The sequence below is a fragment of the Python bivittatus genome, unplaced genomic scaffold, assembly GCF_059951505.1.
Source record: "Python bivittatus isolate LINGU-HERP-01145 unplaced genomic scaffold, Pbiv_v1 ctg000980_np1212, whole genome shotgun sequence".
NCBI lineage: Eukaryota > Metazoa > Chordata > Lepidosauria > Squamata > Pythonidae > Python > Python bivittatus.
Genome location: NW_028277125.1, coordinates 23,868,415 through 23,895,121, shown reverse-complemented (window position 1 = coordinate 23,895,121; position 26,707 = coordinate 23,868,415). Strand labels below are relative to the sequence as shown.

Below are 26,707 nucleotides of genomic sequence, written 5' to 3'. Positions count from 1 at the left end.
AGTTGATAAGTTAATGGTATGCAGAAAAAAATAGAAGACCAAGCATTATGAGATAGCCAAACTTTATGTGTAATAAAGCCTAATTGGAATAGTAATAAATTATCTAATAATTCAGTCGAAAAAATGGCATTATTTATGAATTGGTAGGGTTTGAATGTCAATAATGTTTACTATTTCCTATTTTGCTTAAGGAGTATCCTCAGAACAATGGATGTAGAATGGCTCCTAATTTTTCACCACTTTCTTCTCAAATGATGCATCACCCCCAGTCTGCTTTGTGGGGCTACAGTGTTATAGGACAGCCCCCACAGACTGGTTACTTTGTCCAGAACCAGCCTCTTCCACCAGGTAAAGGTGAAATGCAGGGAATTCTGTTACAGGAAAACAATTCTCTTTTTTATATTATGTTCTTTAGAAAGTACTCATACTTCATGAATATGCTTAAAATAAAGGGAACTTTATTTGTGGTTGATGTATTATTCCAATAAAAGGGTTCAAAATTGCTTAAAATATAGCTTGTTTTTGTTTTCTGTTATAAATAACTCAGCTTTCATTAGGAAGAAGATTTAAATTATATGGTAGGGCGATTTTCAATTGACACTTGATTTCTATAATATTTCCCCCCAACCCAGAGTTTCAAATTACATGGCAATTTTTCCCACATATTCTAGAGGAGAGCAAAGCAGGACTTTAGATTTTAAGGGTTAGCAACTTCTGTACTCTAGCAAAATATTCAAGATTTATTTATTTACTTATTTACTAAAGTTCATTTCTAATCCCAGCTTCAGATCAAACACGTTTTTATTGCTAACAATTCTAGAAACAGTTATGTAATCAAGACATTTAAAGAATGGATTCTTATTAATGGTTTTCCAAATCAGATGATATTTTTAATAATCATTTTTAAGGGAAACATTTTATAATGTTCATTTTTGTCCTTGTTGGCCTGGCTAGGATTTCAAATCTTGGTCATTCAAATCTTCCAGATATGTTGGGCTGCAACTGTCATCATCTCCATCCAGTAACATCTTTGGCCTTGTTGCTGCTGCCCTCTGTATATGTTGCAGTTATCATCAAGCTGGCAGGTGATGATGAAAAATGTAGCCCAATATATCTAGAGGGTACTTTGTCAGGACAAGCTGTGTTACAGCGTGATGTAGCTGGCCAGAAGAGATCCAGGATCTTTGAACAGCAACTTTTTCCCCTCCATTCAACATGGAATAGAATAATTCCATGTCTCTCCAATCTGGGCCTCTCAGAAATGTTGGTAGGATAAATTCCACTTGTCATGGACAATAATGGCTTATCTAGCACTTATAAGCAACCATGACTTCTTCTCCTTGAAAAGGTGATCAAGAACAACATTTAAATACTATGTTAAGAACAATTAGTCTCATCAGGTTACAGTTGTTGATCTTGGTGGATCTAGTACGTTAAGCAAGATTGACTTTGTTAGAACTTGGATGAGAGAACATCTTGCAATCCCAGGACTTTACGCTAGATTGGAAAGTTGAAAATAGTCCCAGAAGAAGGCAATAGCAAAGTATATCTGCATCATTTAGTGTTTCAACTACATTTAAGATTAATTAAAATGTTTCGAATTTCTTGTTCTATCCTATAGACATCTTAGCTGGAAAAAATAACTTATTTGTTTCTTTATTTATTGTGATATTTTAAGGCATTTGTTTACTAACGGCCAGAAATAATGGACCCCAAGATTGCCTAGAATGTGATGGTTCACTTTTCCCTGGCTAATGCAGACTTGCATCAGAGCAGTAGCACAAGTATAAGCCTAGGCAGGGAACAGGATTGGCAACAATCCTAAAGGAAAGGAATGGTCCTATTGGGGAGGGAGAAGTATTTGCAAGACATGTTTACTTGTAAGCATGTATGCACACTATCCTAAACTTTCACTGCTATTCTCTGCCCATCACCATTTGCCTCAATTACTGGTAGGGCAGAGAATAGATTGGACGGCAATTGAGGAGACAGAATTTACAAATTTTAGAGTAGATATTGTTGCCAGGGGGCCAGTGGAGTAAGGTGAACTGGAAACTGCTGAGTAGAGGAGAACAGATGTTTAAACTTCTGGTTTATTGTTTATGCTATTTTATTATATTTTAAAAATCCTATCCTATCCTATCCTATCCTATCCTATCCTATCCACACAGTATTTTATAGTATATAAAATATAATGTACTGTATTGTACTATACTATACTATACTACTATAGTAATGTTGGATCTTAGATACTTTTAACCTATATTGCCTTTCTATTGCCTTTATTTTACCTTTAAAATATATGTTCTATGCCCAGAGAACTTTTGCTGGTGCGCAGTTAAAAAATGTAATGACTACAAAAATAACCTGATTAAAGTTGAGTAGGCAGCTTGACTCTCAACCAGTAGCATCACATCTTGAACAGGCTTTGTGATTACATAATTGTTCTGTTAATCAATGTCTTTGAAGGTGGTTCCAGATTGGATCCCACAGGCTCCTTTGTCCAAAGCAACACAAAACAAGTGCTCTCTAACATGCTGCAGAGACGTTCTGGCAATATGATGCAGCCCCCAGCAATTCACACTATTACTTCACAGCAGCAGCAGCAGTTACTTCAGATCAAGCTGCTCCAGCAACAACAGCAGCGGATTCTGAGGCACCAGAGTCAGGCAAGACCTTTCAAAGGGTATTGTCTTATATCTAGGACTAGGATGGATGTACACTGATTTATTTCAGTTTTTACTCATGTAGGACACTGAAGCAAAGGAAATAAAGAAGGGGTCCAAATTAAGCTTAGTGTATACATGCAGGACCAGAACTGGACCATTATATTTTGCTACCTGAGGTAGGGGACAAAATACTATCTCCTCATTCCACATCCCAAAATTGACTAGACTGTGAATACTGGAAGGTAATCCAATTTAAAGAATATAGCACAGATTATGTGCATACATGCTTACTATCCCAAACTTTCACTGCTATTCTCTGCCCATCACCATCTACCATTTGCCTCAATTAATGGTAGGGCAGAGAATAGATTGGACAGCAATTGAGGAGACAGAATTTAGAGATTTTAGAGTAGCTGGAATCTACCCACAAAAACAATTTTACTGAAAAAAAAGATTCTAATCTTACTAGCCTACTCTTACACTTTGTTTTAAGAAACCTACTTGCTTATAAACTGCATGTCAATCTATCAGCCCTCTTTTGCTGTTTCCAAATTGGTGTCTTTAGACTGGTATATTTTTAATATATAGCAAGCAGCATTTATTTTTATTTGTAAACTGTTTTACAGGGTCCAACAATTGAACAGGCTGCTATTTTTGCTCAACAAGTCCGCCCTTCTTCTCAGCTAACACAATATCCCGGGATACAGCAGTCACAGGTAGAGCACCCCTCTTAAAAATTGGCCCATGTGGGGTTCAGAGAAATATGATAGTGGAGGTAGTAAACTTGGTTTTATAATCTTTGAAAAATATAAGAGAGTCCTTAAATGGCCAGTCTCTTTTATGACTCCCCTTACTCTGAGATTAACCTAAATACAAATGAATGGCCTTGCCAAGTTGCTGTAGCCAAGCAATGACTACTAATAGATATTATTTCTGTGAACTAATGTCTTTATGCAAAACCTATGGGTAACACAATTGCAGCAGCTGAAAAAATATTACCATAACCATTGATATTTCACCCATTTGCACCTAAACTGCCCTACATGGAGGCACCTACTTCTCTACCTTTCATTTCTTCCACATCATCTAGATTTTCTGCTAAACAAACAAACAAAAAAATGGAATTGACATGAAAGCCGTAAGAATGTATAGAACACCCAGTTGAGCCTAGGAAAGAAAATGGGATAGAATGTACATATTTCAGTGTTTGGTTCCTATTTCAAGTTATTTTTAAAACTTTTTTTAAAACTAGTAAAATGGATAGATTTTTAGAAAAATAAGAGTCAGAAGAGTGTGTTTTGAATTGTTTTCCATACAGACAATTCCTCATGGCTATACAATGTATAGTACTCAGATGTCATTGCAATCTCAACAGACAGGGGGCATAGTTCTTTCACCTACCTACAATCCTAGATCATTCCAACCAACTCATTCCAGTCCAGTTCTAATGGAAAGACTAAGGCAGATGCAACAGCAGCCAAGTGGGTACATTCATCAGCAAGCAGCTACCTACCTTCAGCCTTTAGCAGGCAATCAGCGGTAAGAGGTTAAATATTCCTATAATTCAGGAACTTTGTTAACTTGATGTTTTGTACTCTACTGGAAAAAAAATGAAAACATGTATTTCTCATAAATTCTGGCTCAAGAACATCACTAGATCCAAAGGACGATGGTATAAACAATCGTCACCCAATCTAGTTCCCTCCAAATCACTTGGACTTCCAACTTGGCTTGAAGGATAGAAAATTTGAGAGTTGAAACTACACATCTTAAGGGGATCAGATTGGGGAAAGCTGATATGAGCAGTTAGACAGCCCCAGACAGGCAAGTTATTTTTTATACAATTTTCCAAGTCCTACTTTGCTCTGAAGTACTCTGAAGTCTTTTTATTGCTCAGACTACATAGATTTAAGCCAATGGTAAATACATAAAATGTTTCTCATAAAATGTTACCAGTTTAGCCTCAAATTTGTATCTACAGGACATAATTTAATAAACATACTGTTGTATAATTTCTAATCATTTAATTTATGTGTTTTGAAGCTGTTAAGTGGATCTCTGGAAATTATAAACCAATTTTTTTCTGAAATTTGCTAATCAAAAGATCCTGTTGACCAATTTAGTCATTCAAAAGCAGTGTATATTTCTGCTTTTTTTAAGCAAAATATTTCTAAGTGTCTTTTTCCACAAAACATCTTTCTAAAACTGTAATTGCTATTCCTTAAAAATCTGTGTATCCATACTTTTTTGAAAGCAACCCTGAGGCAGTGGAACAGATGTTTCATTTCTGTGTTGCTGAAAATAGCCTTTCTTGTTCTTAGGCACATTCTAACCCAGATTTAACCCAGGATAAAAAGACAGGCTGTATTCAAACTCTTGTGTGTTGTAAACCCTTCTAGTACAGGCATTTTCATCAAGTAAAGCACATGACTGAGATTGAATGAATAGAATATAGGCATCTAAACTTTATTCTCCCCCTGCCAAAGGAACCGATAGGCAAATATAGGTTCAGCTGCCCAGTTGGGAAATGACAAATGTTGGACCTGTTTCTGCATGAAATTTATCATTCAAGGATATCATGAAAAGCATGTTGAAATCTTAATGCTATATAGTAAATAGGAAGTAATAGTTTATTCTACAAAAGAAAGTACATGTCTTCTCAGCTGCACATCAAATTTTCATCTAAATTAGTTTTGCTCATTTTTTTTTCCCTAAAGCAAATTAGATCTTCTGCTAAGATCTTGTAGCATTACTGCTGCTTTCAGCTTGGAATCGTGTTTAAAGCAAAGACTCCAGAATTTCCTGTTATTCACACTAATTGTTTTTGCAAGCTGTAAAGCAAAAATTACACATTTTGATTTGTTCAGTTTATTAATTGATACTTGCATATACTTATTACATATAAGAATAAATATGAATTATAATTGGCTGTACTATGCATTTGAAAAAAAAGCTCCATTTTCCAATTCTGTTCTCTACAAGTCATAAGTGTTATTTTAACAAGTAAATTGTAACAGGGTAATGTATCTTTTTTCTCTGGCAATAGCTAAACTCCATATCATGTCTGCAGAGAAATATATGCATGAAGCTTTTATATTCAAATAATTTTGGAGTAGATGTAAATCTCTTGAGACCTCAATATAACCTGAGACAGACACAATATTTTTAGCTTGATATAGCATCACTCAGGTCTCGGCTATCTATATTTTTAGGTGAACAGATTTACACTTCCATCTTTAATGTGCAGATCAGAACTCAATTGTCTTTCAGATTTTGTTCTTCTCAATGTTGAGAATTGTTGTCTGAAAAACTGCATGTAAAACACATATACTGTGAAAAAAAAATGTGTGTAGAAACCATGAGTACATACTTTAAAACAAATTCACAGACTAAAGTGGAAATTGTCTCAGAGGCAGCTTAAGAGTTCATGGCTACCGTGGTGGCCATGGGCCTGTCCCAGATTATCTGTAACCCAACTTGGGACAGTGGTCTCATACCAGACTTAGTTTTCTTGTCAGAACACTGGCAATATGATCTGAAGGAGGAATTACACCTGTCCCCCTTGTCATGGTCAGTTCATGTCTTGGTGGCCTTGAGATTCTCCTATGCTACCTTCCTCCGCAGGGAGGCAGGACCCATTCAATCGGTCCACCCCTAGCAACTGATGGACCCAATGGGGTTCCAAAGGGAGCTGGGGGTTATACCTGAGAGTCTGCTGCACAGTCCAGCAGAGGCCTTGGCCACTGCCTGGAATAGGAAAATGGACAAGGCCTTGGACAAGATCACGCACATGTGACCTCTTTTAACCCATTGAGCCTGACACTCCCCGTGGTTTACAAGGAGTTGAAGATCTTGAAAAGGGTTAAGAGTCACCTAGAGTGCTGCTGGAAGAAAACAAGGACCAAACCTGAGCAAACACCAGCTAGAGCCATCATTAAGGCCTATCTTGTGGTGGTAGGAGTGGCAAAATGTCAATATTTCTCTGCACTTATTGCATCCGCAGAATGCCACCCAGCAGCCCTGTTTAAGATAATCCAATCCCTTTTGGGAAAGGGGGGCACAGTGGCCCATTTACAGGGCCACGCAGAGGAGTTTTCTAGGCATCTGGAGGATAAAATCACTCAGATCCAGTTCCAGTTGGATGCCAAGCATGAGGCATGGTCTGCAGAGATGCCCAGGGTAGCTCTTACCCTGTTATCTGGGAACAGTTTGATCCTGTTGAACCCAAGGAAGTGGACAGGGTCCTCTGGATGGTCAATACCACTACCTGTCAACTAGATCCATGTCCCTCCTGGCTGGTTAAGGCTACTTGGGAGGTGACATGTGGGTGGGTCCAGATGTTGGTGAATCCATTCTTGAGGGGGGGATTGTTCCAGCTGCCTTTAAAGAGGCGCTGGTACATCCCCTCCTCAAGAAACCATCACTGGATCCCACCATACTGGACAATTTTTGTGCAGTCTCCCACCTCCCCTTTTTAGGGAAGGTGGTTGAGAAGGTGGTGGTGTTGCAGCTCCAGAGGATCCTGGAGGAAACGGATTATCTGGACCCTTTTCAGTCAGATTTCAGGCCCGGATACAGGACAGAAACGGCATTGGTCGCACTCATGGATGATCTCTGGTGGGAGCAGGATGGGGGTAGTGCATTCATCCTTGCTTTTCTTGACCTTTCAGTGGCTTTCAATACCATTGACTAGTATCCTTTTGGGTCAACGTAGGGGGTTGGGAGTGGGCAGCACAGTTTTGTGCTGGTTCTCTTCCTTCCTCCAAGGTTGATCCCAGTCAGTGTTGATCGGGAGTGAGAGTTCCAGCCCACGGCCCCTCCTCTGTGGGGTGCCCTAGTGTTTGGTACTCTCTCTGCTCCTTTTTAACATCTACATGAAACCACTGGGTGAGATCATCTGCCACCATGGGATGAGGTATCATCAATATGCAGATGATACCCAGTTATACATCTCCATCCCAGGTGAGGTGAGTGATGGCGTGAGTACCCTCTTGTGGTTCCTGGAGACTGTGGGGGTCTGGATGGGGTGCAACAGGCTTCAGCTGAACCCTGGTAAGATGGAGTGGTTATGGATTAGAGGCCCCTCTGTATCCAAGGATTTACCATCCTTGGTTTTGTATGGGGTTGCACTACCCCAGAAAAACCCAGTGTGTAATCTGGGAGTCCTCCTGGACTCATGACTTCTGCTTGAGGAGCAGGTGGCAGTCATGGCCAGGAGGACCTTTGCCCACGTTCGAGTGGTACACCAGTTATGCCCTTGCCTGGATCAGGAGGCTCTCCGGTCAGTCATTTATGCCCTGGTCATCTCTTGGTTAGACTGTTGCAATGCGCTCTACATGAGGCTACCCTTGAAGAGTATCTGGAAGCTACAACTGGCTCAAAATGTGGCTGTGCGGACAATCTTGGGTATCCCAAAGAGGGCACATATTACCTTTACTGCATGAGCTGCATTGAGTCCCAGTCTGCTTCTGGGTCCAATTCAAAGTGTTGGTTATTACCTTTAAAGCCCTACATGGCATGGGTTCAGGTTACCTGAGAGACCATCTCACCTCCATCACATCAACCTGTCCCACCCAGTCAAGCAGAGAGGCCATGTTGTGGACCCCATCAGTGAGAGAATGTTGGCTGGCAGGGCCCAGGAGGAAAACCTTCTCTGCCATTGCCCCCACCCTTTGGAATATTCTCCCCCCAGAGGTGCAGCGGGCTGCTACCCTTCCAGCTTTCTGGAAAGGATTAAAGTCCTGGCTCTACCAGCTTACATGGGGTGACAAAAATCTTACCCAATCCTGGGAGTGGCTGGCCCCTTGATGACGCTCCCTGAGTGACTGCCAATTTTAAAATCTATCCTTGGATTTTTTTTATCTTCTATTTATTTAGGATTATTGTATACTGTCATTTTAATTTATTTTAACTGCTTTGTAAACTGCCCAGAGTTGTTTTAACGAGATAGGTGGTGACAAATTTTATAATATAATATAATATAATATAATATAATATAATATAATATAATATAATATAATATAATATTTTACAATGAATCAACAGTAGTATGCTTAGATGGCTACCTTCAGCCACCCTACAGGCAAAAGTAAAATGGATTGTTTTTGAAATAAAATTTATTTTACTTATTTTACTTTTTCATGCCTGCAACTACATATTTTTAAATTTTTTCTGCCTCTCAGTTCAATACACCAGCCTTTGCAACAGAATCACTTGGTTGGAGGGCCTCTGGATGTGATATCAGCCACACCTTCCCAGGCAAACCTTTACTCAGTACAGATGTCTCAGGAACAGATGAGACAGAGGCAACAGCAAATTCGGCAACAAAGATTCCTTCAGGTCTGAGAATTTCTCTAATTTTGTTAGAAATGATTATTTTTATTATGATGATCATAGTGATCATAGCACGATATTTTGAGCAGGTAATGCTCCATTATGTCAATATAAATAGTCTATTTGAAATGCCTATTCAGAATGGTAGTGGCCCTCCTCTTAGTCAGAGACCTTTCTGCATGAGCACCATTTTCCATTACCTATCTTCATAATTCTTCATAAAAGAAAATTAGTAAGGTTCTAGTCCAGTTTATCCCTTCAGTAGTGTACTTTGTGAAAATGGCAACTACTTAAAAGAAGGATTATGTAGTTTAATCTTCAAATTATTTGATTACAAGTGCTAAAGTTTAGCAAACCTGGGATATACACCATCATCAATGTCCCTGTTGAATTCTGCACAGGACAAATAGGACAAACTTTGGGCAAAATAATTAATGGACACAGGCTTGACATCAGGAGTCAAAACCAGGACAAAGTAATTGTAGAGAACCATGGAGATGGTCTTGAAGGGAAAATTCAGAAGCCATTACAGAAATAAGGGCAGAAGCATTCCTTAAGCTCTGGGAAAGGAGATAGTATTAGGAAAAGGCCCAGGATGGCTCCTCCCTGACTCAATGAAGGCATAAGAGGGAGGGAAGGTAAAATACAGCAGACTTGCAAGAATCTGTTAATATGGCCTAATTCAGTAAAGTATATAGCCTTTCTGTGGAGTCAGTTTCTTGATCTAATCTACTTTGTAGGGTTGACAATACTAATATCAAAGCATTCCCGGGACATTCTATGCAGGCCTCAAAAAGACTATCTTGGAAAAATGAAAGTTTAACATTACCACTGAGGGAGAGATTGGTAAATTCACATACATCCAAAATTTTCAGACAATCTCTAAAGATCTCAACAAACATAATAGGTTTCTAACTCATTACAGTTATTCATTGATAAGGTCCTGGTAATCTGACTTACATGTAACCTGCATCTTCATAACCAGCTGTTTTTTCCTCCCTCACCCCAATTTAAATCCTACATCAGTCTAGTCACTCTATGCATCTGATGAAGTGGGCTACAACTCACAAACACTTACTACCAAACTCCTGATTTTTTGCTATCATAAGCTAATATAATTCTCCTTCTGCAATTTATGCAAAGCCCATGAACTGCTTCACTGAACTATATAGCTCTTCCTATATGTGTGTTTACATAAGTTTCCAATGTTTTCCTTTCCCCATCCTCAGAAGGGTCTTTATTAGTACTACAAGGTTAACAACTGAAGATTGTGGAATTGTATAGTGGATTTAATTAGAACCACTGGACAAAGACTGGTGAAAGGAGGATTAAACCCTGATCACTTTGGGAGAAATTTATTAAGCACCACAAAGGCAATTGTTGAAAGAATTCTAAATGCAAAATCACAGTTTGTGAATACGACTCATAAAAAGCAATGTTTCCTAGAGCAGAATATTACTATGTGTTCTCAAAGTAGGGGTGGTAACCTGCGGCATATGGTTCTCAGTCTAATTTCAAAAGTCTTCTGTAAATGATCAGTTCAACCCTCTGGCAAGTCTCATCTGTCTCTCTACCAGGCAGGGAGGAAGAGGAAAGAATGAGAGAGAAAACAAGTGGGGGGAGGGAAGAGAAAATTGTTGTTTCCAAAAGAAAAACATCTGGCCTCTCAAATGTCAGCTTTAGCCCCTAACAGTTTATTTGCCCATCATCTACAAGATTTCTCATCCTTTGAAAGAATGGTACTGTTATTGCCTTTCTATAACTGTATACATTGAGAAGCTGCAAAAACATCCCAAAAGAAGACAGTTTTCATATTGTTACAAGAAAAATGACCTTAACATGTTCAGTAGGAATCAAGCTTGACTCTGAAAAGGCTATACCTTTTTTTAAAAAAATGGTAAATAGTATTGCAATCATTTTCCTTTTTTTTTTCAGTTGCAGCAGCAGCAGCAGCAGCAGAATCAGCAGCAAATTATTAGCCTTCAAGCAATGCAGCCCCAGCAACAATCTTTCGTAAGAAGAATATTTATAATAAACCATATTCTGGGGCTCTGTCCCATTTCACAATATGGAGAACTCAGAAGGTTTCAGATAGCATGTCCCAATACTGCTCTCCATTTCCACGTTCTTGGAGAAAGGTGGAATTAATATAAGAAGTCACTCACATTAATAATAAGAGTGAGGTGGCTTTGCATTTCCGTTTCTGGTTCTCTTATATAAAAATAGGCTATACTATGCACTATGTAAATTTTCTAATATGGTATTTATTGTTTGCACTTTTACCCAGATAATGCTTCCTACATTTAGGAATTAGATATTCTTCATCAAACCTGAAACTTTATGATTGTAACTGTGTGTGTATATTGTTTAATACTTGCACAAATACTCCATCTAGTGGATTAGGTGTCAATCAATTTTTTTTAATTAAAATTTCACTACTAGTCTGTTTAATCAAATTTACAGCTGTAATAAAAATGCATTTGATTTGCCTCCTGATGAACTGTGTTATAATACTGTGCTGCCCTCTGCCCTCTATGCTTCATAAATCCTCTACTCCCAGTGAAAAAGACTTATTTGTACTACCTCTATTAGAGGGACTAGATTAATTTATTTAAAGATTCTTAGGGGAGATGCAGGAGAGGTTGTCAAGAGAGGTCTGTCTTTCACTTTGCAAATGTTCCATCTGTTGTTGTTATTGAGAGTAAAGCTCTTACCTTTCCTACAACTTCAGCACTTTATAGAATAAACAGAGAGCACAATGGTAAGATGCTCATGTGTGATTGCCTGGTCATTCCAAGAAGTGCTAAAGTTATAGGAAGGAATAGTGCCTAGCAATTCATGCTGCAAGTACTTGGGGGGCATTTCTAAGGTTAAAGAAATAGATCCATTTCTTTTAGCCAACTTTTATGTAGCAGCATCCCACCTCTCCTATCCATTCACTGAGAATGTCCTTGCTCATTTTCTTTTTAATTTCTCACACACATATCTAAACAAATGAATATAGATACAGTGTTAACAAATTTCATTATATTGATTTAGGGGATCAGATGAGAAGCATTTCATGAATGCTTCTGTATAAGAGAAGGAAAAACATAAAATATTCTTGGGTAATTTAGCTGTAAAAATCATGTTTTTGTTTTTGTTTTGCCAAAGTATGCATCTGGGAATAGTTGCACAATTTCTAATGGAATAGAAAAATGTCCAACATGTTGCCTTCACAGTTCATAAATGGCCAGAAATTTCATTTCTGAACTTTTCAAAAGCAAATCACCTTCAGAATCCCGGTTTTAATTTGTTGGAATGAAGTAAATTCAGAAGATAGTTGCATGATGAAAACTTTAATGTTTCAAAGAGAGATGATCTTGTGGAATAGAATGCAAGTGGATAAGCAGACCATCTAGGATGTGAAGATAACAAAATCCTGAATGAAACTCTGGGAAGTAAATCACTAGCTCACTAGGAAAGCAGAAATGGAGAACAGTAACAGCAGTCAATACTGAGTTAGTGGAGAGATGATGAAGTAGAGGATGTTTCACCTACTGCACCTTAAAAGGAGCCATATATCCTTTTAAAATACTGTAAATGGTTGAAAATTCACAAGTCCTTTAGTGCCTTAATTTTGTTCAGGTTCTTCAGAGGACTAAGGAGAGAGATCCTTTGGTTGTCTGGTAGCTTGATGGATCCCTGATGCACAAGGACACAACAGACTGGTTGCTGTTGTGTAAATCCTAAGGCACACCCATACATCTTTGTTTCAAAGATGCCTGGTTAACCATGCTTTAAGGATACCTTCCTCTCGTCTCCAACCATAACCAAGAACAGCTAACTTGGCTTTTTCTGATCCGATGTGGAAGTAATGTGTTCCATCTTCCCCCGACACAAGCCTTGCTATGTGCACAATTTAGCAAGTCACTTTGGCTGTGACTGTGGCAGGGACTGGAATCTGCCCAGCTCTTATTGGCTGCTTTTTATTGCTGCAGCCACATTCTGTGCTTTCCAATCATTGTTGACATCTTTCCATGGCCATTTTGGTTTGTGTTGTTGGACTGAGGAAATGGAGACCCAATATTTCCAGAACAGGTGGCAGACCAGGAGTTGTTTTCTACCCAAAGCTGAGAATCAGATTGTGCCAAGATTGCTGGAGCAGTACTTACTTTCAGAGGTTCTAACAGATGGATAAACATCACTCTAACCATCTGTTAAAACTTGGCTCCTCTCCCAGCCACAGTCCATATTAAGGGCAATTATTGATGGATGTTTTTCTCACCAGCAGGGAAATCCACAAGTTGTTTCACCTGAACGTGCTATGCAGAAAACAGGAGAGAATCACTTCTGGCCTCCTTACTGAAGCACAGTAGAGATCACCTATGTAGACAAAGCAAAATATGCCAGCATACTGTGTGCTGCCTCACAGATGAGGAAAGCATGTTAAACAGGTGGTCTGAATGCACTCCTAGCAATTGTAAGAAAAACTGCAGAAAGCCTTGATCAGTGGTGTGCTTCCAAATCCTTCCCTTGCCACCCAAGTTCTGAATGTTCAAATGTTGTACCTTCTGAATATATTGAATGTTAAAGATCATTTGTGCAGGTTCTTCAGTATCTAGATGCTTCTGAATTTCACATTGAGTTATGAGATACCACATGTTCTTTCACACAAAACATTCATCATTCACATCCTAGAATAAAGAATGCCAACAGTCACAATATTATTTCACTTATTTTTGGCCAGGCTCATTTCAATGCCTGACAATCCTAATTGAGTTCAGATTTCCATAACTAGCAATTTCAGGTAACTTTATGCTCAAATATGCCTTTAAAATACATAATTCAACTATGAAACAGACTCCAATTTTTTCAAGAATGTTCTTCTTTTACAATTTCATACTCTGTACTAGGAATAAAAGAGAACCAAGTAGAACTTTTCAGTTAGTTGTTATTTTGGCGTAGTGTCTTGATACACTAAATTTTGTGGATTTTGCTTTGTTTCGAGCATACCAAATTGCTTCTGCAGACAAGGAATTAAAATCAAGCTAGTGCAAAATTGGGGCCTCATCTAGTCATTTTAATTGGAGCCTTGCCCCTGTGGGCAGGTTATTTTTCTGAGGCCATAGCACTATTGCATTTGATCTAAACTAAAAGACTGAATAATATGTTTATTTTATCTTAATTCTTCTATTATTTGAATACTGTACTTCATTTTGATTATTCTATAAATTTATATCTAAGGTTTTACAGCTAAGCATGGTCACTAGATGTATATATATGTGCATAATACCAACTTTCTGTTGTATAAGTTCTAGTTTGACTCTTGTCACAGCAGATTACATTTTTTTTTAATTAGTAATTTAAGTATTGGGTGTTAATATTTAAGAGAAAATATTGAAACATAGCTGAATAGCTTGGGATATCAAAAGTACTTTATCACTTGTGGGGGATCAAACATAAAGATTAAAAAAGAAGAGAACAGAATTGAAAATGATTGTGACTTGTACTCATGATAACTTATCTCAAAATGTTTGACACTTTTTTCCTATCACAGTGTCTTCTGTTCTACCCTGACAGCACATTTTGGCTAGTCCACTCAAAATTCCTCCTTAGATCATACTAGACAACCAATGACCTGTTGGGTCATCGTTTCAGAGATATTTCCTTACCTTAAACAGAGAAACAGAATGATCGAGGGCAAAAAAGCAGTCGGAGTGTGATCAACTTGCAACTTGCTCCTGGCTTCCCCATTGATTTTGCTAGTGGGAAGCTGGCAGTCTCCCTCCCTCCCCCTTCCTTCCCTCCCTCCCTCTCTCTCTCTCCCTCTCCTTATCCCTCCCTCCCTCAATCCCTCTCTCCCTCCCTCTCCCTTCTTTCCCTCCCTCCCTCCCTCCTTTCATTTCCATAGATAACATAAGCTTGTGCCGTTTGCCCTCCCCTCACAACCCTCAGGATAGCCCAGTGAAGTTGCCTCCTCCCATCCCCCTCCTTCCCCTCCTCCTCCTCCTCGGCCTGCCACTTTGCTGGGGGAGGTAGAACCAAAGGAGCCACAGTCTGGGAGGAAAACTGCACCCCCACTTCACATTCTGTCCCGAAAGGCCCCCTCCCTTGAGGGAGGAAGAGGGCTTACCCATTGATCACTGGCACCCCACAGCCAGCCCTACCTTGCCAACAGGCATCAAAGTCACTGCCTCATCTTTCCCTCACCACCAACTGTCATTAAGAGATTTCAAATTTCTGCCTCAGTTCCAAAGCAGCCAATCACTGCTTGCCCATCAGGCCTTGACACCAGTCAGTTGGGTGCAGGGGACAGAGGGAGGTGGGAAAGAGGTCAGGAATACACCCATGACGATCACATGAACTGGGCTGACTGCTGCAGTGCAGTGCTGAAGCAGCCACAAATTCCCCAAATTTCAACCCCACAGGAGTCATGGGTCCTTACATTCTGTAAGTTAGCCTATTTAAGGTACCTTTGTTGGGAAATTGTTGCCCACCCATGCACTGTTTCACCCAGTTAAAGGTTACAGACAGGAGAGCTTTAGTAGTGTATAGGTGAGTCTATCAGCCTGGATAGCATTCTTACAGCATTTCTTCCAGGATTTTGTGAGTTTGACTTTGCTCTTTAAAATGCATTTGGCTTTAGTGAATGGGGACAAGTTCAAAATGAGTTAGCTCGAGCATTTTAGGATTTCCTGTTCATTTTCAGTCTTGAGTATAAGGGCAGTTCTGGCTTATAGTTGACAGGTGCTGGTATTCTCGCAGAATCCTTAATATGTTGGCCTGATTCATACAGTCACTAAGACAATAAGCAGACTGAATGTTTCTCATTTAGCACAGGGTTAACACCCTGCAGGCTACATGCACTCCACCCAGATTGTGAAATGGCAGCGTATTTCGTTAAAACATAGCTTGACTACACAGTTCGCTTTACATGCATTAGCAGCATTGAAAACGGATGAATTAGTGTCAATGTTGGCATATGTTTTGGATGGTTGTTAGTCTGTGGTACTTTCTATAAACAATCAAAGACTATTGCTAAGATAAATATCAATTGTTTGTGAGAATTCTAGCATAAAGAATATCCTATTCTAACAAATTAATGATTAAGAATTTCAAAGAATATGCAGTGTGTTTCTGATTGCCTTAAGATGAGTTTAATGTACTAAAAAAACTACTTGATTGAAGATGACAGATAATGTTTTAAAAGAGGTATCTGTCATCTCATTATGTTGGAACAGTAAAATAGGTAAGGGGGCAATTATTCATCTGATACGACTCATCCCATTATTGCCTGATCTTGGTTTTAAATCAAAATGGGGCAATAAACAAACTGTATTTAATAAACTATATTAAATTTGTTAATATAGTATTACAAACATCAGTATGGCTTAAAGATGTGATTGTACATTTTAATTAAATAGCGAAACATAGGAATTATTAATATATTAATATTATTATTAATATATCTTATAAATTAATATTTTATTAATTATTACTACATTTATCAAGCATAGAGTGCAGCATCTTTGATGTTGGAAAGGCGATATTATAATCTTGCATCAGTACATGCTTACTTTTTGTTCATGAACTATCAGTGGAGTGGAAAGAACTGATCAATAGGATTCCTTAGGGTCACAGTTTAATGATGTATTTAAAAACTGGGCTGAGTGTCTTCCTTTTTATGCTTTTACTGTTTTTTGTTTCTTTGCTTTTGTTCTTAGAGTTTTATTTTTTCTTACATTAAAGCAATAAAAATTAAAAGGAATGGGAGCAGGAAGCCTCTTTGAAAAAAAGATATGAAAGAAATTATTCTCTAAAATTTTCAAGGTGCTGAGGAGCACAAATAGGGTAGGCTGGAGTCTGACTGCATCCTGCAAGCAGCTGATCTATCATGTTGAATACTTTTGTTGAAATTTATTGTAGTGGAATATTTGTTTAGCTGGACTGTACTTTTTAAAAATAATACAGTATTCAGTTATAAGAACATCTATACTGAACCTCCATTAAGTCTCCTCTTTCCTGCACATCCCCTTCTCTCATTCTTTTTCTCTTGGAAAAAAAAAAAACACTGATAACAATGGAGTAGCAAAAATTTGTGCCCTACTTAATATCCCATTCAGTCTTCCTTTCACTAATTTCCCCAACTAAGACATGGCCAAAAAAACCCAGACAAACCCATAGTTGATGGAATACCATTTTTCTCATATGTGTCTACATTTCCTCCAAATAAAAAGCAACTTGAAAAACGAGAGGCCGAAGAGAGGAAGAACACTCACATCATCCTTTTTAGTTTAGCTTGCAAGTTTGCTTTTACAACAAAATGATCAGAAGAGTATAGTAACCTGTTGAACAACTCTTATTTAAAAGGCCATCTATTTTGTTTCGCCTATTTGTGCCGCAGTCACTTGTTCTCTACTGCTGCCACCCCCTGTCTTTAGTTCACCATCCTGTACCTGTGTAACTGAGATATTGAGAAATTGTGTTATTTTAGATTTGGGTACCTGCTTGGAGGGAACAGTGATGGTGAATGGGAATGAGCCAAATTGACAGGTTTGTCTCTGTTCAACTGGTCATCTGATTTAAGAGGGTAAATTATAATATCTACTAAAAATACTTATAGTTATCTTAAAAACATTGGATGATTCTAAATCTAAACTTTGTTTAGGGATTCATATTCACTGTAGAAAAAGGCCCCAGGGAACGAGCACTTTCTCATTACTTTCAGAAGAGAATAGGAAGACAGTATACACTATATCTGTGAGTGCTTGGCTAATTTTTTCTGGTGTTGAATATTGCAGTTCCCAAGACAAGGTTTGCAGCAGACACAGCAGCAACAACAGACAGCTGCTCTTGTCAGACAACTCCAAAAACAGCTGTCAAGTAAGTATGTAACATTAGATAAAGACTCTTTTCCATTTCTTTCCAGCTGGGCTTTGGAATATTTGGAAAATAGTTACTGCCAATTTATTCTGGTTTAATAATAAATCTGGCTATGGACAGTTGCTTGAAAGTAAAGGAATGTTAGTGATAAAACCTACATCTTAAAAGTTGCAACATGCATGCATACCATTGTTCAGTAGGAGTGATTTTAAACATTTCATCGTACTTGTCATGAATTGTTGGTCCACCAAGTAATGTTCATGTATTTATGAAAAAAGATTGATAGATATCTACTCATCTACTTTCAGGATTACGAAAGAACTAGCTAACTTACAATATAAACAACTAATATATTTATTACAGATCTGTATACTGACCTATCACAAGGCTCTGGCCAATTTACAGCAGTAAAATCTGTAATAAAACAACTTATTACTAAACCCAACAAACAAAGACTTTCCAATTCAAATCCAACACACCAGCAGATTCTAAATGCCTGTTTAAATAAGAGTGTTTTTACAATGTTGCAGAACTCCAACAGGCTGAGAGCTGATCTATCTCAGGGTCAAGCTATTCCATAATTCTGGGGCTGCCGCTTACATGATCTGCTTCCAGGCTCATACTTCCTTGACTTTTTGTGGGATGGAGATCCAAAGCATCTTCTGCCAGGATGATTACACTGGATGGACAGAATTTGATCAGAGTAGACAGGAAGCCAAGCCATATAGAGCTTTATGTGTTAACACTAGTGTTTTGGATTTGAAAACCTATTGGCAATCAATTCAGTCCCTGTCATGCAGTTGTTTCACCATTATAGCAGCATTCACAAGCAGCATTATTGTGAACCAAGTTTCCATTGCTGTTTCCAAGCAGCCTTCAAAGGTAGTCCCAAGTAGAGAGCATTCTAAGCATGAGATGATAAGAATGTTAGGTGCTGGTGCCAAGGCTTCTTGGTCCAAGAAAACTCATAGTTGTATACCAGGCAAAGCTGGGCAATGCCCTCCTCCCTGGCCATAGGTTTCACCTGTTGCTTGAGCAGGAGCCATGAGTGAACCCTCAAGTCCCTGACCTGTTCCTTCAGGGGGAGTGTGACCCATCAAAAGCCAACATAGGAGGCTGTTTATACATGAACAGAACTTATTGTAAATAGATGTTTATTTTTTAGTTCTGAGCTGCCCAGAGTTGGTGGCAGCTATATAAATGTTTTAAATAAATAAATAAATTCTGATTAAGCTGGTTTTGTCCTACCTAGTTGTTCAAAGCCTCCAAACACTGAATAAAGACCTTCATAGCATCTCCTGCTCGGCCAGAGGTCAATGTGTATAACTGGGTATCATCACCATGTTGATGATAGCTTCACTTCATTCCGTTGGATTATCTCACCCAGTAGTTTCATGTAGATGTTTGATAACATGGAAGAGAAAGTTGAGTCCTGCAGCATCCATAATGGAGAAGCCAGAGGCTGGACTGTTCTTTTCCCATTAGTCCATTCAGGAACCATCAGTTTCCCCAACTCTTATGGATGTTTCAGAAGGATACCATGATTAATGGCATTGAATCCCATAGGATTAGAGGGGGTACATTCCAATCAGGTCCTAATGAAGGTGAACAACAAAAGTGACAATGCAGCTTCAGTCCCAAGCCCAACTCTGAATCCTGACTGGAAAGGATCCAGATGGTCCATTACATCTAGAATCCTTTGAAGCTGATAACCTACCATTTTTCCAAAAACTTCTCCAAGGAGGCATTCATCAGTTCACAAAGTAGGTGGAGGAGGCATGAATCTGGACTTAACAAGTTGTGTAGTGGAACTACCTACCAATCAATTGGGGAAAAGATCCCCAATGACTCTTAAAGCCCAGGACCATCTAATTTATAAGTTACCCAGGGTGGACTATCCTAATCAGTTCTTCATCTTTTCAGAGGTCAGGAATGCTAATCATTCATATGTTGACCAGAAAATGAGCTGGCTGTGGCAAAGGTCCTCCATCTTCAGATCATGCCTCATCTGTTGAGAAATTAAGACAAGAACCAGTATATGACCTCCTGTATGAGTTGGACCAGATATCATCTGGGTCAAGGCCATGGTTTCCATGGGGCCATGAAGTCTTGAATCTGTTCAAAACCCACTCCCCAAACAACCTCCACCTTATGAGGTTCCAACAGAGAGATTCAGAAGCTCAGGCAGGTAGTGTTGAGCCGCATGGTAGACTACAGCCAATAGTACCACCAGCTTATTCCTGCCATCCAGCTTCAAATACAGACACTCACTCTTGGTCCTCTGGGGAGCAGTCCCTTTGGTAGTTGGCAAAGTCTTATGAGGTATTACAAGCTGCATGAAGATTTGATGAGGTAAGTGGAACCAGAAGGTCCAGATTCTTTAAAAAAAACACCTTTTTAAAAATCCTGTTTGGGTGTGTGTATGTGTGTGTGGTTTGTCTTAAGTGTGCCAATGTTATGATCCTTAGACTGTGGAGTCCTTGGGGTTCTCTGGGCTTGGTTGTTTTCTTGCAGATGTTTCATTACCTGGCTAGGTAACATCTTCAGTGTAATGAAGGTAATGTTACCTAGCCAGGTAATGAAACATCTGCAAGAGATCAACCAAGCCCAGAGAACCCCAAGGACTCCACAGTTCAACCCTGAGCTACATATATTCTCTTCTATTGATCCTTAGACTTCAGAATATCTACATTTGTCTTGTGCACAAGTTATCATCAGTTATCTTTGGAAGATGAAACAATTTTAGGCATATAAACTTGATTTCTGTTTGAAATCAATGGGCTTTCCATCTTTCTCCCCACTACTTTTACCTGGAAGTAAATTTTGGCATCTGGCATGGGATTCTAATTTGGGTGACATTAAAAGCATTTTTATGTTTTTGCTCCTTAGGTAACCAGCCACAACAAGGTGTGAATCCATACAGTCATCCTTCACACTTCTGAATCTGAAAGATGCAAGGAAGAGAAAGTGTTTGCACTGAAGAACAGGAGAGCAGAATTTGTTGCACTAATTACTCCCCCCCCCCATTTGTGTGTGTGTGTTGCCAATAATGTGAATATGTAAGAATTAGGTGATTTTTTTGTTGTTATTTTGCCTATAACAAATTACAAATATATGAATTATGTGGGACTTAATACTGTTGCTGCAAAATATATGGATTTGGTGCTTTAAGAGTTTTTTCAAGAGGATGAAAACTCCTGAATTTCTTTTTGGGGGAAAAAACGATTTTTTTTTAAAAAAAAATCCTTCTTAATACTGCACTGGACCAAATGCTGACTAAAAAGGCACCTCTATTTATTTGTTTGTTTGTTTATTATTTATCATGCATGTATGCTTAAAGGTCCCCCCCTCCCCCTTTGCTATTTTTTGGTTAAATGTATAGTTATATAACAATGCCATAATTTAACAATAATAAACTTGCTAAATTTATTTTTCAGTGCAAAATCTATGGCAAGAGATATGCAAAGAATCAAAATGAGATCTCAAAGCCTATATTATCACTGTACATTTTGCTCAGAGAAAAAGATGTTAGCTGGTGCTGGAGATGTCACAGCTGATTTCAGGCTATAACCTGGTACAGTGATACTTAATGTCCATACCCTTTCACTGCTAACATTTGTGCGATGTAAGTTATGCCCTTTCTCCAGAGGGCAACAGCTTGCACCTTTGGATAGACAAGAAGCATTGCATCTTTAAGGTTTTTCCCCTCTGTTTTCAGAAACTCTATCAGAGATGTGCTACTAGGGTTTTCACAGCATGCAACAGATATTAAGATGGCCTTTTCCTATTTCTTAGTGTATGAATGACCCAAAATAATTTCAGGAATATGCTTGTCAATAGTAATACAAAAGATTCCCACTAATACAAAGAAAAAAGAATTGAGATATATTAGGGTTACTGCTTTCTCTGGTAATCCAGCACTCAACCTGCCAGAGAATGTATATGCGTGTATGCATGCATGCATATGTGCACATGTACACATATGTATGTATGTGTGTGTATGTGTGAAGGTATGTATCTATATGCATGTTTCTCTATATGAGAAATTATCTATAAATAAGAGCCCTTGCCTATACTTTCACATCTCATTGGCTCTTTGTAAGAGAGGAAGAGGTAGGGGTTCATGTCTTATTAAGTGCTGATCCAATGGAAAACTAGTAACTGAACTAGACGGTATTTATTGCAGGTAGGGCTCTCATTATAGCATGTTTCAAATGGGGGAGGGGAAAAAGCTGCTATATAATGTCAATTAATACGCTGAGGAGGCATGCCTAGAAAGTTAGCTTTGTGAAGAGGTGCATTCCGTAATGAATCATCACCTAGAAACTGATGTTGTAGAATCCAGGTTTGGTTATTTCAAATTGGTCCAATATTTACCACCTTATCAATTGTTTGTAAGAACTAGGCTTTAGTTTCCTAGCCTTAGGAATAGTAGCTTTTTATTTTGTATGATAGGTATTCAGAAGTAAAAAACTTTGATTTTATTTATGTAAATACATCTGTATTTATAAATTTGCTGCACAAGCACAACTATATTATTCAACAAATTTATAACTCAAATAGAAACTATTTTAACTTTGTGGAAGTGATATTTGCTCATATTTGGGTAAAGAATAAATAGAAGAAACTGTTTTGTGAATTTTGAGTATTTTTAGAGTTAGATGCACAATTTTTGAATGTGTTTCATGTAGGGCATATTTAAAATATTTGAGACTATTTTATCACGTATTCTGTAGGAACTATTAATTTTCTTGTGATAGGGTTACAGTAAGCATTACTGTGGATGAAACAATATCTACTAAGCAAATCAATCCATTGATGTAGAATAAAATTTGAATTGCAATACCAAGCCAATGCATTTCTATCTTCTCAAAGGATATGAGAATATTTAGGATAATAAATACTTCTGTGAATTGCTGTGTACACTGTGAAAACACTTAGGTTGCACATTGTGATAAAACAGTTTGAAATTTCTTGTAATTTGAATGTATAACATTATTTACCTTTGAAATGAAACCATGGCTATTTTCCCTATTATAATCCTTTGTTTTCTTAAGAAATAATTAACAGTTGTAAATATATTTTTAAAATATTTGGTATTGCAACAAATTGCTGATTCAGGTTTATATTCTTTGTTGTCATTGTGAAATTATAACAAATGCAGAATAATACGCATTTCTGTGCTCTAAATTACTGTTAATGACTGATTAAAAAACAAGCAAAAGATGGCACATCCCAGCACTAAGGGGTGGGGGTTTGGGGCTTTTAGTTTTGCTAAATTTCGTTTTTCATTTGGTGACAATCCATCTAAGCTGGAGGTTGACAGTCCTGAGATGTTACCATTGCGAGGAGCCTGGCTTAATTACCTGGCATATCATTAGGTGAAGTTGCTAAAGAGTGTATCTGAATTAATAGTGTTCAGAAACAAGCCCAATTGCCATGATAGATCCTACCAAAGCCCAAACAAGATCATAATCAAACATATGCCTTTTAGTTGTGGAATGTGAACATGAAACTGAGAATTGCCTGGATGCTTCAAACCAAGGCCTATGTTCTGTTTCCTGTAATATCTAGTCTGGAAGCTCTTGGACTGAATGATGATGAAAGTCCTCCTCCTTTTTGTTACCAGTGCCCGATAAATATCTAGCCAAATAGGAAAAAATAGTGATAACTTAATTTTTTTAATATGTGAAGCCAAATATGGCTGTTTGAGTCTTCGTGAACCTTCAGTTAGAACATGATGCATTAAATAATTCAACTATTCCCAGTCTAAGCATACTCCAGATGTGTGAACTCCCAGAATTATCAGCAGTGGCCATGTAGGCATGCAATTCTGGGAGTTCATGTCCATGCATCTGGAAGGCATTCAGCCTGCAAAAGACTGAAGTAATACATTTACTGGTATTGAGAACTTCCACAAAGGGCAGGGACAAGTTATGATTGCTCTAGATTGTGCATCATACTGAATATTCTGTTTTAATTTTGTACTGTGATTATAATGGTGCATTTCCTTTTCATTTCAGCTCTGCCAATTCCGAGACTGGAAATACAGAGTTCCTGTTATTGCATGAAACAGGCTCAGATAACTGGGATCTATGGCAAAGTTGGGAAGGGCTTGTTAGAGTTCTGTACTTAATAGTACAGATTTAAATAAATCTATACTTAGATTTATATTACATAATTTCATCAGATAACGTGTTCAGGGCAAGTCACTCTGATCTTTTTTTTTTTCTCCTTATATACACATACAGGTGGAATAAATCTTGGTTTATAGGACATTTATTCAAAAATAGGCATTTTAAACCACCTTATTCAAGGAGAAGAATGCCAGTGAGAATGTCAGCCTGAGGTTCTTGTTCATACCAGGAAATGATTTTCAAGAGCAAAATGCAAATTTCTTAAGAGAACCTTGAAATACTAATTTTCTACTGGTATTAGGTATAACAAAATTAATGGAAATTTCAAGTAAATGGTTGACTTTGGCCAAATAACAAGGTTTGTTCATTCTCATCTTTTTTCTTACCTGGGCATGAAAAGTAGGCAACTCTAGTCCTTTAGCAGCTAACATTGGGGGAAAAAAGTAAGTTGGACTCTTGGAGCAACCACTATAGATGTGGAGTTGGACGAGTAGGAAAATTAGGAGTTCTTCTATATATATATACTCCTGATGTAAGACAAACTCAGCAAAAATGAATTATATCCTCCAAAGTAGAAGAAAAATAAGATATATGTATGGCCTATATTCTAATGACAGCAAGGATCTTGGTTCAGTATTGAATCTGATGACCAGGCAACAAAGTTCTCTTATTCTCCTTGCAAAAGCATAGATTTAATTATACAAAATTTATTTAAACAAAGTAGTAGAATCATAGAACTGGGGCCACTGAGTTCAATCTCCTGCCCAAGCTTTTCCTAGAAATGATAGTCCATCCTCTGCTTGAACTCTTTTAGTGAACCTACCATCTCTTTGGGAATTGCTTCCATTGCTGAACTACACTGTTAGGAAGATTTTTCTAACATACAGTTGCAATCTCTCTTGTAATTTTAATCAATTGTCCTCCTTCTGTGTGAAACCCTTTTCATTGTTTGAAAAATGTTGCCAATTTTCTCCTCTCAAGGCTAAACATGCCAGTTCCTTAATTCTCTCTTAATGGGACCTAATTCCTAATCTCCTATATCTTTACTGCCATTTTTCAAACCTGGTCCAGTTTCTCTGAATTCTTCTTAGGGAATGGTGCCCAGAGCTGGACATAGTACCCTGAATAGGGTCTGATCAACTACAAATCAAGTACAACATTACTTCCAGTGGTTTGGAAATGCTATTTATATTGATGCAATCAACAATTGTACTTGCCTTTTTTTCATCCAGTTCACACTGCTGATTCATATTCAGTTTACAATCAACTATTCTTGCAAGTGCGTTTTTCACATGTAGTATTATCAAGCCATATATCTCCTATCCTATATATATGCACTTGATTTATATTTCATAAATGAATAATTTTTCATATGTTTCTTTAAAGTTTTTTTTCTATTACTTTCAACCCATTTCTTTCAAGATTACTTTGAATGTTATTTGTCTTCTGGGTTTTAAATGATCCTTCTCAATATTGTTTCATTTGTGTATTTGATGTGCATTTCCTCCACTTCTTCATCCAAGTAATTAATAAAAATATTGATGAGTAGAGAACTGAGGCTAGATAGTATGGCAAAACACATGCTATCACACTTGAGTTTGATAGGGAATCATAGACAAGCACTCTTCACATACAGTTTTTCAGCAATGTATTTAATGCCATCCTGCTGACCCTCAATTAGCTTGTAAATCAGCATGTCAGAGGAATTTTTCAAATGTTTTGCTGAAGTTATTTCTACAGAATTTCTATATTTTATTAAGGAAGTTCCCTGACCAAAAAATTATGTTAAGTCTGACAAGATTTGTTCCTGTCTGACTAACAGTAATTATAATTGAAAAGATTATTTTCAAGACGCTTACAGAGCATTTTCAAAATGCTTACAAGATGCAGATCATAATTTGTTTATGATCTGCTCTAAAATTTACTCAGATATTGGTGTCAGACTGACTATGTAAAAAATGAAGCAGAGCAGGATCCATTACGTTAATACAAATTAGGTGTCTTCCAAGGCCATCGGGTGAATAGCAAGTATTCATGATCTCAGAAAGACAAGAGGGAAAAAAACCTTAAAATTTAAACCCTGGAGCATAGGCCTATAGAGGAGTTTGATTTTTGGGTATTGCAGTGGACAATCTGTGCTTATATGGCTCCATTCTTGTCTACAATAAAGAGACTAAGTTTGTCAAGTCATGTCGAGACTTCTGCCAAATAAGACAATTCCTGAATAAGAGGTTAGCTGAGATTTATAGCTATGCCTGCATGAAGCTTGACATCAACTATTCTCTTTTATTCCCTCCTCCCCATGCACTAGCAACTTTGGAAGTTGAATCCATACTTGCTGCTGGGAATTAGCAGAGCTCTACTATCTGAACAAAGCTGAGATGTTGCATACAAGATCTCTACCTATACTTTGGACACACTGTCCACTTTGTAAATGGATGCCCTAAAAAGACCACCCTCTCTTTCAAAGCACTGACAAAGTGCTGTATTGGTGGGGAAGGTGGGGAGGGTAATTTGTATATAGATGCTGTATACACTGTAGATCTGGCTTTCTGGAAAATAAAGGAGTCCCAGCTTTCAAGGGCTGAGGCTGGAACAACCAGAAATTAAGTGGAGCCCAGACAGTAATTCATCTTAGTTTGCACACTGAGACTGGTCCTGAAGTACAATTGCAACTCTTAGTTCTGACATCATAGGCAACTA

The 26,707-nt window shown here is 37.9% G+C and overlaps 1 protein-coding gene across 1 annotated transcript in view; it reads left to right on the top strand.

The window, feature by feature from the left end:
• MED12L (mediator complex subunit 12L) overlaps positions 1-21,768 on the top strand; it is a 190,729-nt gene extending 168,961 nt beyond the window's left edge. The window contains exons 37-44 of the mRNA XM_088132176.1: positions 204-348; positions 2,470-2,669; positions 3,296-3,385; positions 3,988-4,208; positions 8,852-9,008; positions 10,938-11,015; positions 17,786-17,867; positions 20,757-21,768. Coding sequence (XP_087988302.1) covers positions 204-348; positions 2,470-2,669; positions 3,296-3,385; positions 3,988-4,208; positions 8,852-9,008; positions 10,938-11,015; positions 17,786-17,867; positions 20,757-20,809 — 1,026 coding nt within the window. The 3' untranslated portion in view covers positions 20,810-21,768. The remainder of the gene's footprint in view (positions 1-203; positions 349-2,469; positions 2,670-3,295; positions 3,386-3,987; positions 4,209-8,851; positions 9,009-10,937; positions 11,016-17,785; positions 17,868-20,756) is intronic.
• Positions 21,769-26,707: the final 4,939 nt, after the last annotated feature.